The 15,121-nt window shown below is 36.7% G+C and overlaps 2 protein-coding genes across 2 annotated transcripts in view; one reads left to right on the top strand and one right to left on the bottom strand.

The window, feature by feature from the left end:
• Positions 1-3,626, top strand: part of GLDC (glycine dehydrogenase (decarboxylating)) — a 68,637-nt gene extending 65,011 nt beyond the window's left edge. Inside the window, exons 23-25 of the mRNA XM_004677653.2 lie at positions 1,239-1,411; positions 2,373-2,453; positions 2,996-3,626. Of these exons, the coding sequence (XP_004677710.1) occupies positions 1,239-1,411; positions 2,373-2,453; positions 2,996-3,139 (398 nt within the window). The 3' untranslated portion in view covers positions 3,140-3,626. The remainder of the gene's footprint in view (positions 1-1,238; positions 1,412-2,372; positions 2,454-2,995) is intronic.
• Positions 3,627-8,912: 5,286 nt separating this feature from the next.
• UHRF2 (ubiquitin-like with PHD and ring finger domains 2, E3 ubiquitin protein ligase) overlaps positions 8,913-15,121 on the bottom strand; it is a 74,597-nt gene continuing 68,388 nt past the window's right edge. The window contains exons 15-16 of the mRNA XM_004677652.2: positions 13,590-13,688; positions 8,913-12,746 (exon numbers count right to left, since the gene is read on the bottom strand). Of these exons, the coding sequence (XP_004677709.1) occupies positions 12,600-12,746; positions 13,590-13,688 (246 nt within the window). The 3' untranslated portion in view covers positions 8,913-12,599. The remainder of the gene's footprint in view (positions 12,747-13,589; positions 13,689-15,121) is intronic.

Raw genomic sequence — 15,121 nt, 5'->3', positions numbered from 1 at the left:
AGAGAGATTCTAAAGTAATCAAAATGAAATAAAAAATTCCAGTCTCACTTGCTGGTAATAGCCTCTATTCAAATTTTAATATTACCCCTAGAGGCACAATGGGTTAGGACACAGCACTGTAAGCTTGCTGCAGCTGCTTTAGTGCAAGCTCAATCCCGGGGGCCCCAGAGGTGATCCATATGGTCTAGCAGACCTCCCCTGACCCGCCCGCTGCTCCCCTCAGCAGTGTACTTCGTCGATCTACCTGTTCTGCTCCCCACTCTGCCTCTGGTGAATCCTCTCACCACCCTTCACCTCTGCTTTGTACCCCATTTCTGTATGGGTAAATAAATAGATCTTTAAAAAACAATCTTCCAGATGTTGTCTCTCATAAAAAATACACATACTTAAATTTTTTAATTAAACATGAAAAATTTACATATTATATTATCATATAAGTATATGTTTTGTATTTATATTCATTTTATGCATTACCTTATATATAACATTATTATATATTTTATATGTTACACTTATGTATTTACATTATAACATTACATAACTTTCAGGTGTTCATTATTATGAACCAACATATATATGTGCTACATACAGTATATCACTAAAATCCATTGTCTCCTTTTCTTTGATTTATGCATTTTTTTAGTGATTTATTTATTTAAGAGTACAGAACTGGGGTACAGGCCACAGATGTGGTGGGTGAGAGGATCACCAGATACAGAGTGGGGAGCAGAACAAGCAAATGTACTGAAATACACTGTTAAGGGGAGCAATGGGCAGGTAAGAAGAGGTCTGCCGTGCCATGTGGGTCAGCTTCCTGGTGGGGAATTGAACTTGTGCAGCAGTGGCTTTGGGGAGCTTCATAATGCAATGCTTTAACCCGTTGCGCCACCAGGGAAAAGCCCGATTTATCCATATTTTAACAAAAAAGGTATAATTATGTAACTTGCTGTTTTCACCTAAATATTTTCGAATGTTTATCCAATTAACAAGAAATTTACAAGCTTTAAAGATTGCCTGCTTAATTGTATATATGCTCTATAAAGTTTGCTTAACTCATGCTCTCTTACTGGATATTGAGTAATTTCTTAAATTTTTCTCTCACAAATGGTGCGGAAATGAGTCCCATATGTTTAGACTCATCCAGTAATTTCCTTAGAATAACTTACAGGATGGAGAGTGACTCTTCTTCCAAAGTGCAGCTGTCAAAGTTAGTGATACGTTTCCCCATTTCCTGTCAGGATTTCATGCCCCTACTATGTCCTGGCCAGTGGCAGGGACTCTCATGGTTGAACCCACAGAATCAGAAGACAAAGCAGAGCTGGACAGATTCTGTGATGCTATGATCAGCATTCGGCAGGAGATCGCTGATATTGAGGAGGGCCGCATTGACTCCAGGGTCAATCCACTGAAGGTAAGTGAGTACTCATACTTCATCCAGAACATGTTATAGGATAGAAGACAGTATCTAGACACTTAGTCATGGTTCCTGAACATTTATCAGGTCAAATTCTTACCTAGAATAAGCTCATTTATCTGAGAAGCATTTGTGACCTGGAAGTTCCTGAACATAGCAGGGATTACTCATGTGCAACATAAATATTTTTTAATATATTTTTGTTTAGGTAATTGTTTCATGGATGTAGGAACAATATGCTCTATACCAGCCAACTGCCATAAGTGGAAGCAGGGGTGGGAGGACTTTAGCTTGTTTGGGGCTTGGGGAAACTCAGGCAAGTCCTGCTGAAAGTGGAGTGAAGGAACAGGAGAAGATAGGCACCTTGCTAGATATGAGTTTGACAGAATTACAGAGGAAAACTACATGATCATTTTTATTGTCATTATTACTAATCTTTTCTTTGGATATTGCTGATTCTTTCAGAATGAAGGCCGTTTTCTAAGATGACAATAAATACCTAAAGAATATAATATTGAATTACAAAAGCATTAGGATGATACTACATGTTAAAATGTGCCAAGTTATACTATATGTTATTTATTAATATAGTAGTAATAGCATGTGTAATTATAATGCAAACATTTGATGAGTATGGTGAACATGAAATAAACAAGCAATGAGACGGAAGGGGAATATATAGGCATCTTCTGGAGTATATATTCTTTTATCAAATGGTTAAGCAAATGTAACAAAATGTTGATCTAATGTTAGATGGTGGGTATGCCTATTATAGTACCATTAATTTTCTGATATTTCAAATAAATATCTCCCAATAAAAAATTTCCTACCAAGATTTCCTTCCCCTCAATTTGAAACAAAACAGCTGGCTTTTTCAGAAACTCACTGGTCATGTGAAGTGCCAGAGAAGAGGTGATATTCTGCTCTGACCCCTCTCCCATACATGTCTCTGTCTCAGATGTCACCACACTCCCTGACTTGTGTCACATCCTCCCACTGGGATCGGCCATATTCCAGAGAGGTGGCGGCGTTCCCACTTGTAAGTTCTCTGAGGCTGAACGTGTCAGTTGCTAAAGGGTTTGTATGTATGAGGAGCCATCACCTACCTCAAGGGGCTACACTCTTCCAGTCCCCTCATTATAGCAACTACTGAGAATAGTGGGGCACAGAGCACAGGAACTGGTGTTCAGAGCTCCAAAGGCAGTTGGGAGTGTCAACCACAGGCTTGGGAATGTGCCAGGTCCCTGTGCAAAACAACTAAATAGAAGGCTCCGTCAAGTGGACTAATGTTTCCTACCACCACTCACTGGGAGATGGCCTCAATGCACCAAATGTTTTTTTCCTTTCTCTAATTCTTAAATGAAGGAGGAGGTGCTTTGCAGTTTGTCTGGTAGGGTGGGGACAGGGTCAAACTTTGGCTTTGAGGGACAATAATGGAGAGTTGGCTCTTAACTTACACTTTCTGAGTACTCTTTGGCCTAGTGGTATATTGTAGTCCCTGGGGATACACTGAAACCTTCTCCTCCACAGGAGAAGGCTCTCAGAATATCCCATGGTATTTACATCTTTTGTACCCTCTAGCCCTTTGTGAAACCGGAGAACAAATTCTGGCCAACCATAGCCCGGATTGATGACATCTATGGAGACCAGCACCTGGTTTGTACCTGTCCACCGATGGAAGTTTATGAGTCTCCATTTTCTGAACAGAAGAGGGCCTCTTCTTAGTCTGCCTTCAAGTGACTGATTTGATGCTTTTCTGCAGAGTATTTGATAAGTAAGACCTATTTCATTTCTCACCCCAGAGTCAAGTAGGGGTTTTATGTACTTTGTATATTTATGTTAAGTACAGTTATAATAGGGAGGGAAGTTCACATGGAAGCCTGATTTGCTTCCTTTTCTTTGCTTCTTCATGTAGCAGAGAAAGCATGTTTAAGTTGCCTTGATTGAGAGCCATTTAATTTTTTGCATAGAGAATTTTGGGTGTGTTAGGAACTTTTAACTTGTCAACATAGAAAATTTGCAAGTTGCAGACTCAACAGACATATTTTTGTTCCAAATAAGTCCTTGTGGACTGTGCCATCTGTGGGAAATCCCAGGGCAAATGTTTACATTTTATATACAGTAAAGAAATCTTTCCTGTGACTAATGTGCTTACTCTGTTAGAGTATTCCTGAGGTTTTTATCTTTTTCTTTGTTTTTTAAAAAATCTGCAATTATTAGTACCCTAATAAAAACATTTCAATTTGAAGAAATCTTGGTCCATTTTTTAATTTTAATTCTGAGTCCGTTAGGCTCAGAGGAAAGTGAAGGGTCATGAGGACGCCTAACCCAGTAACCACGGTTACTTATCAGTTTTATCTTTGACAGGTTAAATGAACAGTTTATATGACTTGGTTAGGAGTAAATGCCACTTTTACCATTTTTGTGAGTATTTTAGTTTGCATATAACTGAAACCCTACTACAGAACTTTAATCAAATAATTATTTTTTTCTCATTTAGCATTATGTCCAGAGGCAATGAGCCAAGGGCTAATATCTCAGTGTTCCTGTTTTGTCTTCCTTTAGGATGTCTTCATCTTCCTGGTCTTATAATGGCTGCTGGGTATCCAGGCATCCTAAATCCATTCTAGACTGAAAAAACAGCTAGAGAGGTACAAAGATGAAAGGCAGGTTCCATCCATTTTGGTTTGCTTTGAAATGCTGTCCCAAAGGTCTCATCCAGTAACTTCTACTTAAAGTGACCAAAATTGGTTCTAATGGCCCTTCCAGCTGCAAGGGAGAATGTTGAGGCTTATACCTTGGCAGGTTATTGTTCCACACAAAATAGGAAGTTTAAGTATAGAAAAGGGAGAATGAGTTTTGGATAGGCAGCTAATGTGTCTGCCACAATAGCTTTCTCCTAGAAGCAGAATATGATTCGATTTTCTTCCTGATAGTTAACTGAGCACTTGCTTGAGCCCTAACTAGTTGGTTACTTGAAGGCAGCTTAAAACAATTATTACTCAAGTTATTTTGATGCTGATCTGGACAAAAGATCTGTGTGCTGTACTGAGTGCCCTGCAAATTGTCCACTTATTCTCATGCTGGAAAGTTTGTCAGACAGTTTATTTCAACTGAACTGCAGTAAATGATTAATATCTATTGAGTACTTCTCAGATGCCAGGTACTATTTAGAAAACATGATCTCAATTGAGCTCCACAACATTCCACTTTTACACATGAAGGGGAAGGTTCAAAGATTCCCAAGGTCACAGGGCTACTGAGAGGAAGAGTCAGAACACGAATCCATGATGAACAGCCCTAGTGCCTGCCAATCACTGCAAATCTACAGACCTATGCTCCCTAAGCTGGAAAGCAGTCAACAAACTAGCTCTCTAGGGCATGGTATAGCTCCTTCTGAGGAAGCATAAATCACCAAGGTGAACAGAAGTTCATTTTCCACTTTCTCTTTGAGGCTGTAACGTATTAATAGTTAAGTGCCAGAGTTGTTCCACAGCAAGTCACCCATGGCTTGCCCCCAGAATATATACAGGTGATGAAGTGAATCAGAATGAGCTATCTGTCCTTCACTACTGAATGGCTTATGTGCTCACCAAGTGCTTGTGCTTGTGCTTGCTGTTTCCACCTTTGGGTTCTTTTGCCTGTCTGGTGTCCTCCACCAGGAGCAGCACCTCCCAGCTGCCTTTGCTTTGTCGACTTCTGTTCATATTTAAGCATCTTTTCAAGACTAAGGTATGAAGGTAGGTACATGCTTTGAGGAAATGTGCTTTCTTTGCTATTTTCTCTTGACACTGACTTGGTGTTTCACAATTAATACTTACTCTGTTTAGTTGGTTTTTGTCTTCTTGACAAGATGAACTTCCCTGAGAATAAACCATCTCATTCATCATTGGATTCCCAGTACTGAGCCAAGGCCTTGCATGTAGAATGTGTTCAACAAACAGAAATTAAGAATTGAGAGGATAAAGAAATGTTCCTTGATCTCCAATAGGGTGATAGTCATGGAAACCTGTATTCCCAAGACCTACGGTGAGCAGCTCTGTTAAAACTTTAAAGAAGAGGCTTTCTGTAGGATTAATTCACACTGCTGCCATTTTATGTGGTACAATATACATGAAATTTGTTATTTTAACCATTTTAATTATTCAATTTGGTGACATTAACTATTCCATTCAGTTCACAGTGGTGCCTGTTAAAACAGTTTTAAAGAGGGGTCTGAAAGCTTCCTATCTCCTTTACCTCTTCACAGTTCTGGGTCAAGCCACAGGCTACACTTGTCACCTTGCAGCTGCTATCGACCGAAGGGAATGGCCATAGTGTAGAAGTCTCATGAAACCTACATACATATAAGGACCATGTCTATCAGTGACAAAACTGGATGGACCATTCATCCAAATACAGAATGTAGGTGCCACTTCTAGACACAAGAAGCCATTTGAGACAAGTTGATTGGAAGTTGAGATGTTAGTGCTTGTAGTGGCTCATAGAGCTCTGAACAGATTGTTTTGGCTCAGATTTCAGCCACAATCAGGGCCCATGAGCAATGGTTTCAAGTCTTTATGAATCTAGATCATTGGGTGGGCTTGTTAAAAATGATGCTGGGTCCTATCCACAGTTTCTGATTCAGTAGACGGGAGGCAGGAGCAGAGACTATTTCTAATGATTCCTAGGTATTGCTTCTCAGCTTTCTTTGTTCAAATGTCAAGGACATTTTCAGTGTTCTAAAGTTTGTTTGGAAAATGTAGTCACTGGGGTACAGCAGAGTCTGTAAGGCCTAGAAGTGGCAAGAGTTTGTGGAAACCTGTAAAGCAGTGCAGCTAAATGATGCCTTAATAGACTTTTATGAACTCCTCTGGGAGCTATCCCTTTCCTATCATTATTCCTATAGGAAATATTTGTACAAGAATGCACAAAACAAATTATTTCACTTTTCAACTTATATTAAGCTGAAGATCATGGCTGTCATGCTCTTAAAATACTTCTGAAAGCCAAATTAGGAATTACCTATATCTCTTGAATTCAACAAAATGGGTTGAGAGGGGAAGATGTTAACTACAGATTATATATATATATATATATATATATATATATTTTAAAGATTTATTTATTTGTGCATACAGGACTGGGGTACAGGCCAGAGGCTCAGGGGCGGTGAGAGGCTTCACCAGAGACAGAGTGGGGAGCAGAACAGGCAGATCGATGAAGTACACTGCTGAGGGGAGCAGCGGGTGGGTCAGGAGAGGTCTGCCACACCATGCGGTCACCTCCGGGTCTGGCGGGAATCGAACTCATGTGGAAGCGGCTTTAGATTCTCAGTGCTGTGCTTTAACCCGCTGCACCACCAGGGAGGGCCCCAGATTATATTTTTAATGAACCTGCATGAAAGGAACTCAGCTCTCTGGGTGTTTAAGAACTCCAGGGTTTTCAGAAATGACACAAGTAAAATTTTAACATGCTTTTGATCTGCTAATTGCATTGTACTTAGACTCACTAAAGTATTTGTATAGTTGTGTGTGACATTTTAATTTCTACAAAAGAACTGAAGATGACTTGGAAAAAAAAAAGAAAAACATGGAGACAGATTTAAATGCTTTCAGTAACAGTCAAAATAATAAACTCTGAGAAAATAGGGTGGAATCCAATGGCACCAAGAAAGATGTCAGTCAGCCTAAAAAAAAATGTAGACTTTCCCCAAGTGCCACTGAGAACTTGATCCAAAGCTGGTACTTGCTGCAATAGGAGCAGCCAACATAGAATTAGATGCAGATTCTTTAAAAAAAAAAAAAAAAAGTATGGCATAAAAAATGGAAAAGATAACTGGCTTATGTTCAAGATATTTTATCCATCATGAACTATAGGAATATTACAGTTCCCCTAACTAGAAGAACTAGATGTTATTGGTTAAAAGAAGTGGCTTCAGATGCATTCCAAAAGCCAGTAAGGAAAATATTTTCCATGGATGGAGACAGACTGAAGGGTTGTTAAATAACTTGCAAATAGCCAGGAGCTGAGTATAATATATGGTGTCAGTCATCTTGGAGGATCAGGGGAGAAGTGTGGAGAGTAAGCACTATTTTAAGAGTCATTCACCTGGCACCTAGTCAGCCCTCAGAAGTGCTGTCAATCTGATACTCCTGAGCATGAGGCAGTTTCAGGAGGGGGGACTGAAAGGTGCCACAGTTAAGCAGGTACAGTGCTGTCCTGAATTTCATTATACACCAGAAATTAGTTAGATTTAGGAATGAAGTCCATAGTCTTATAGTATGAAAATGAGAAGTGTCTCTAAAATCTGAGTCATGAAACTTAGTTTGCATAGTTCTTTAAAATGGTGTCCAAAACTGATTTTCAAAGAGTGAAAGGATGTCATATAAATTAAAAAATCAATATGGGAGTAAATAAACACAATGAAACATGTCAAAAAAAAAAGTGGAAAGTAACACACAACCATGAACTTAAAGTCTGTGACGATCTGTGACGTAGAGTAAAAGACTGAAATCAGTACTTTGTTAGATAATGTCACTTACAGGGTATGAATGAGTTAGTGAATATATACGAAAAATGACAACACTCATTTTTTAAATAGGCTGAACAGATGTGGGAGCTGTTCCAAAGATATGAATGTGTTGGTGAAATAATCCTTTTTCTACCACTTAAAAGGAAAAAAAAAAGGTGGGTTCTCAAGGAAGGAAACCTCCAGGTGGCAGAAATGAAGAGGGAGGAGGGAACCCAAAGGACCTGAAATCACCTAGCCTCTCAAGGTGGCTGGAGTGGATGTGTGCCCAGGAATTGTGGCTTCTATGTCACAGGATGGCTGTTAGGCACTTAAGCTATATTATAATAATGGATAGAGAGAACAGGAATGGGGCATGTTTAGGATAAGGAAACTCCTGTTCCAAAATAAGGATGTAAGATTGGCAAGATCAGCATCTACTAGCCCAGGGTAGAGCGGGAAACAAGATTTCCATGAGTGGAACAAACTTACTCATAAGATGCTTTGTCCATGTGAACGCATAAACCAATTCATACTAGTTGCATGTAAAGAAACAATTAGCAACTTGGCTAGCTTCAAAAAACCATGTAAGACCCAGAAGAAATAATCTAAAATTTCCTCTAAAGTAGGGTGATGAAATGCTCAGCCTTGAAGTGACAGAGCATTTGCAACAATGACCAACTGGCCACATGACCCTAGAGGTTAGGATATGTAATCCTAACTTACACATTTGAGAGCTACCTGGTGACAGCAGAAATGACTAGTTTTTCTGGTCACTAATTTTCACCCTTTTCTTGTCTCCTACAGACATTATACACCCTCCTACAACAGTTACTATGAAAACAAAGGACAAAAGTGTTAGTGAGGAGGTGGGACAGCCAGACTCATACACTACTGGCAAGATAGAAAACAGTACAACCTACTCTGGAAATATTTATGGGTTGTATGCTAAGCACATATTTAATTTTATAAGACATTTTCAAACTATTGTCCAAAGATTTACACACAAAGGTTCACAGTCACTTTATTTATAATACAAAATACTGGAAACAACCCAAATATCCAGATGAATAAACAAATTATGGGGTATCCATATATTGGATTACTCAGTCATACGTTCAAATTTTGGCAGTATCCATTCTGTCTATTGCATTTTTACAATCATGTTTATTTCCAAGAGTAAAATACCAAACTATACTTCACACAGCAGCTTGCTTTTATTCTTTTCATGAAAGCTTATACTTGAGGATGTAGTTGCAAAACTCACTTTTTTCCCTTTACAGACATTTTGTCTGCCTGCTTTATCCCTCTAACTAGCTCCTGATTTCTTGTGTCCAGGGATTTGTGATTAATCTTTTTTTATTGTGTAGTGTTGTTAATCCAGGTTACTACACATCAGTTCTGACAGTGATTTGAAGGTCCTGTGTGGGGGCCAGTCAGCAGACAGTGGATGGGGGGAAACCAAAGGTTGCTCTTCTAACCGCTGGTGATGACTACCAAGCTCAACTCCTTCAAGACAGGTAGAGTCATAATCTCTATCTTTCAGGTGGCCTGAAGAACAGGGAAAGGTTTGATTTCTAATCACAAAGAAATAGAAGACCGTGGCAAGTCACAACAGCTCTCTTTCTAGCCTGTATTAGTAGAATTTATACAAAGCTTTAAGTTATGTAAGTGAGTGGGATGTTTTTCCATTGTCATGCCAAATTGTCACAATAGGGCTATGAGAGCGATGGTTTTGGCTCGGTAGCCTCTTAAAAGTTTACACCTAATATATTTAAACATAATAGTATTTACATTGTTGAATGTACCATATTATTTAAAAATAAGTTCTAAAACTATGGACCCTACCTACCCTAATTGAACAAAATAAGGAAAAAGATCCTAACCATCTGAAAGTGGCTGAGTATTTGATAACCTACAGAACATAATGAATGCAGTGAAAAGCTCATCTTTCAAGCTGAATAAGCGACAACCAGGTTCTATCTATGTCCCACCTTCTGTATCACCTATGAAGAAGTTGCCAGAAAAAAAAGCAAAAAACAAAAAACAAAACCAAATCTGAATGTGGTCATGCTTGAATTCTAGCTACTATTTTGTAGATAATAAAGACAGATTAAGATCTATCACATAGTTATAATCAACAAAATCTATTGTCAGAAAAGTTCTAGACCAATTTCAACACATAAATTACAAATGGTAAAAGAAATGATTCAGGTGATACAAACAGATGAAAAGATCTTTAAGAGCTAGCAATAATAATGTATGATCCTTATTTGGATCAAATTTAAAATACAACACCCATGTATGATGACACAATGACACTATTTATGTAAGAAAACTTGTCTTTGAGTAACACAACATTACTTAACTTTGGGCCATTCTTGACATTTCTGAAAATGTTTCAGCTTTCTTTTCTGATCTACCAAGTTATAACAATGACAATATACAGCATAATTGTGGCAATCATTTTGCTAATAAAAGTGATAAAACTAAATCAGTCAAAGTAGCTAAAACTGTTGCTACTTCCCCATTCCTCATGCAGAAACATGGCCAATGCTGGAGGGAAAAGATGATGCAAATTAATGATTATTTTCAATCTATGAAGGCCCTATTTAAATTGGATTCTTCAAAATAAAAATGATTCCAAATCTCTAGCTAGACCCAAGTGACAACAGTTCTAATTGCTATGCTATGTTTCCTAGAAATTGACTTTGAATTTAAGTATATACAAGTAAAGCAATAACTACTTTGGTGTGTATTTAAATGTCAGAGTCTACAGCACAAAGTCAATATTGCTAGGTTTGGATACAAATTGTTTCATCTTAGGGCATAGCTGTGCCACTTGCTTTACATATGATCTTGGGTCAATTTTTTACAAGCTATATGTGCCTTAGATGATTATCCTTAAGATGGGTGATAGTACTTGCTTCTTAGAATTGATAGTACATAAAAATGTACAAGTGACTATTGCAAAGCAAATATTTAATATTGGCTATATATAGCTCTGAATTCAGAGGTGACAAAACCAATTCAATCATAGTAATTAACAGCTCTGATGAAAATAAAATCATTTGATGTACAAGGACAAATACCCAACTGAAACACCCAAAGTCAAATTTAAAAACTGATGTTGAAAAAAATGCAAAAAAAGGGTAAAAATTGTAGCTCTAAAGAACTGTTATTATAAATAGCTGTTTTCCAGATAGCTAAAATGTTCTCTTTTAAGTAATAAAATTTTAAGAGTTGTAAACTTAATGCTGCAGGAACCATGTGGATAGAGTATGGCTGAAGTTTTGGCAGTTATTCAGCTTCAATGATTTGTTTTGCTTTGCTTATCTTTATGCTGCTTGTTGACGTATGAAGAGCATATAGTAAAAAGCACAAATTCTAAGTTTAGAGATTAATATTGACAATATATAAATATATATATACCATTACTAAGATCAAGATAAATAATTCTAGTATTCCCTCAAAAGATAGTTTGAGAGACTAGAACAATGTTCTATAATGTCATGTCTGTTAAGTAAAATTTACCACTGGTTATGCTAAAATTGAACATAAGACTGAAATTGTTATATATTAAAAAAAAATCACTGGGGTCTTATTTTGAGAATGTTTCCCAATTAATAAAAAAAGTCAAATACAGGGAGAAATTTGTCCTTAGTTGCTTAAGATTTCATACTAGTTCTCATTACCAAAAATCAATAGTAAAAATTGTACAAAATATGTTTCAATAAAAACATACAGTGAACTACTCTGGGAATGACTGATTCTTAAAAATACATACTATAAGCCAGACAAATATAAAAAACTGAAGCAAGATGAGCTATTTTTCTGGTCATAAAATATTTATTAAGGTATACTTTAGGGAATATAGTGTATATAAAATTTAGGATCACAATTATGAAGCAATTTCAATCCTCTCAAAAGTCAGCCCAGTCCTCAATGCTCTGCAGATGTAAAATTACTGGTGGGACTCACTAAAAGCAGTTTGACTAGTACAGAAGAGGCTTTTCATGAACATTTACAACTAGAGCATCTGAATACCTCTTTTAAGTGCAAAACCACACCACATTACACTAATGTAGCAACAATGCATTCATATTGTTCTCATTAGTCATTAGTAGTCAACTTGCATAAAACACCAGAAAAAAGCACAATGGATTTCACAAAATGGGCTAAAAAACACACATTGCCATGGAAAAAGAGACATTAAAAAAAGTATGCACACTACAGAAGCTGTGTTCATTCCAAAGATCTCAAGAGTCATTTCCTTTTTTGTAAAATCAAATTAAATGAACCAGGCACAACTAATAATTGAGAGGCAGTGTGTAGCTAAAATTTCATTTAACTAATTATTCAATGATTTAAAAAATCCCCATAAATCTTTTCTGTCCTGAGGTAGTTGCAAAATAAATCATAACTTGGATATCAACTAGAGCTGAGGTTTTGACTTTTTACTCATTAAAACTAGTTGTTTTTGACAGGAACTACCTTTTGATATTTAAAAGACAGCTGAGAAATGGGCCTCTTACTACACACACAAGATGATGGCTACATAGGAAAGAGGATTAGCTGCTTCAGAATGTGAGAGAGATGGTCCACCTTTGCTTCCATACTCCACCCCCCCCAACCCATTTTAGATTCTTTATTGTCCAAAAAGCCATGAAGAGCAACATGGTAGAAGCAGAGAGATCATCGTCCTTTGCTGTAGCCAGGGAAGAATAGGTCAAGTAGAGTCTGCAGAATCTCATTGGGAATCATGATGTAATTCTGGCCAAGATCATGCCGGCAAGCAGGGCAGGAAAACACTTGAGCCTTGAAGGAGCGTTGTAAACAATCCTAAAGCACAACAAAATAAAGACACCCAATTTCATCTGAAGGTAAAGCATGTAGAAAAGTACTCCACAGCATATGCTTTTAAATTAAAACTAGAAACTTATTGTTTACTAATAAGAGAACATTTAAAATGAAATAGTACACACAGCCCTAGTTTCACTTCTAGCATATACAATGAGTGTTTAGGTAAATGACTTAACTTCTATGTGCTTTAATTTCCTCATTAAGTAAATGAGGATTCTCTTGTTTAAGACATTATATATTCCATCTAATTATTTACATATAAACATTTACAAGAAAGATTTGTTTCCATTTTATAAAAAAAAACTAAAATTCATCAATTGGATTAGAGTACATGACCATCATCAAACAGTAGAACAAGATTCTAATCCAAGTTTGACTAAAACTGAAATGTTTCTTTTATACCACAATGAAAACTCAGTATCCACCTCAAATCCACTTGGAGGTTGCCAAAATAAAATATATTTTAGATTCCATTAAGTGCATGGAATGGTTTCAGTTTAATACATAATATAGGTAAGCTATAACTTACAGCTTATACTTTTATAACTTAGAAGACACCAATGATACTTTTCATTTCAACACCAACAATTCTGAACATGATAGAATACCATATATATCAATGATATTCATCTGAATAACTTAAATTATAGAATTAAAACATGAAGTTATCACCAAGATGTAAGTAAATGCTTCTTAAACAGCAAGGTTCCATACCTATTCTGGTTTCATGGAAATATGATTCCTCACATCCTAAAAGCAGATTTGGAGGTTAGTGTTAACTTTTCTCCTGATAATGGAAAATGAGATTGGTATTCTACTCACTTTGCAGACATTGTGGAGACAATCTGTTGTTACAGGCTGGTAAACTAGCTCTTGGCAGCAAACACACATAAAAGATTGTTCCAATTTTTTCAGAAAATTCTAAAATGATATCAAAGGGGAACAAAAATGTTAATACTCTATAGTATGCTGGCCCTCCCTGGTGGCGCAGCGGGTTGGAGCGCTGCACTGAGAAGCTGAAGCCGCTTCCACTGAGTTCGATTCCCGCCTGCCCCGGAGATGACCACATGGCGTGGCAGACCTCTCCTGGCCTGCCCGCTGCTCTCCTCAGCAGTGTACTTCGTCGATCTGCCTGTTCTGCTCCCCACTCTGTCTCTGGTGAGGCCTCTCACTGCCCCTGAGCCTCTGACCTGTACCCCAGTTCTGTATGTACAAATAAATAAATCTTTAAAAAAAAATACTCTATAGTATGCTAGTAAAACTAAGTGATTAGAAAAAATTGTCAGTCATATTTAATATTTTTTACTTAAGAAATCAATTATTATTGATAATAAATGCAGGTATGGCTGGGGCTCAGTATAGTGAAGAACTATGTATGCTCTGGTCATGGGTGTGTTATGGTAACATCTGAAGAGATGTGATCTATATCTTTGAATTATATACAGTATTGTAGTCCAATGTTACCTCAACAAAAATACAAAGAAGACAGAAAGAGATGGAAGGCTATTCTGTGACCTTGGATAGGGAGAATTAATATTGTTAAATGGCCATCTTATTTAAAGAAATATGCAGATTCCATGCAATACCTAACAAAATTCCAATGACATTTTTTAAGGAGATAAGCAAATATTAAAATTTATGTGGGAACACAAAAGACCTATAGCTAAAGCAATATTGAGAACAAGAAAACAAATGAAGGCATTTTGTTACTCAATTTCAAACTATATTATAAAGCCACGGTAATTAAAACAGTATGATACTAGAGTAAAAATAGACACATGGAAAATGGAATAGAATCTTTATGTCCCAAAACAAACCCAGACATATATAAACAGTTAATTTATAACAAAGAAGCCATGTCACACAATAGAGAAAGGGAAATCTTTTCAACATGTGTTGCTGGGAAAACTGGACTGCCACATAAAAGAATGAAACAAGATCACTCTACCTCATATACAAAAAATAAATTTAAAAATGTATCAAAGACTTGGCTGTAAAACCTGAAACCATAAAATACATAGAAGAAAACAGGCCGTATTTTCCAAGACATCAGCCTTAGAAACTTGATGTTAATGGGAGGAGTAATTAATCAAAATAACAAATAAGATTACATCAAATTAAAGTTTCTACACAATAAAAGAAAATATCAGAACGAAAAAACAGGAAAAGATATAATATCCATCAGGGATTTAGCATCCAAAATATGTAAAGAAATTAAGTCCAATAAAGAATGTAATGCACAGGTGGGTTTTTAAAAAGAAAAAAAATCAGTAATAGAATCTTGGCAACAATAAAAGGGCCAATAAAACATTATAACATTTTTTTTTTTTTAAAGATTTATTTATTTGTACATA

The sequence above is a fragment of the Condylura cristata genome, unplaced genomic scaffold, assembly GCF_000260355.1.
Source record: "Condylura cristata isolate star-nosed mole 26May11 unplaced genomic scaffold, ConCri1.0 scaffold00006, whole genome shotgun sequence".
Classification (NCBI taxonomy): Eukaryota; Metazoa; Chordata; class Mammalia; order Eulipotyphla; family Talpidae; genus Condylura; species Condylura cristata.
The sequence above is the reverse complement of the archived record's forward strand: the minus strand, read 5'-3'. Positions and strand labels throughout refer to the sequence as shown.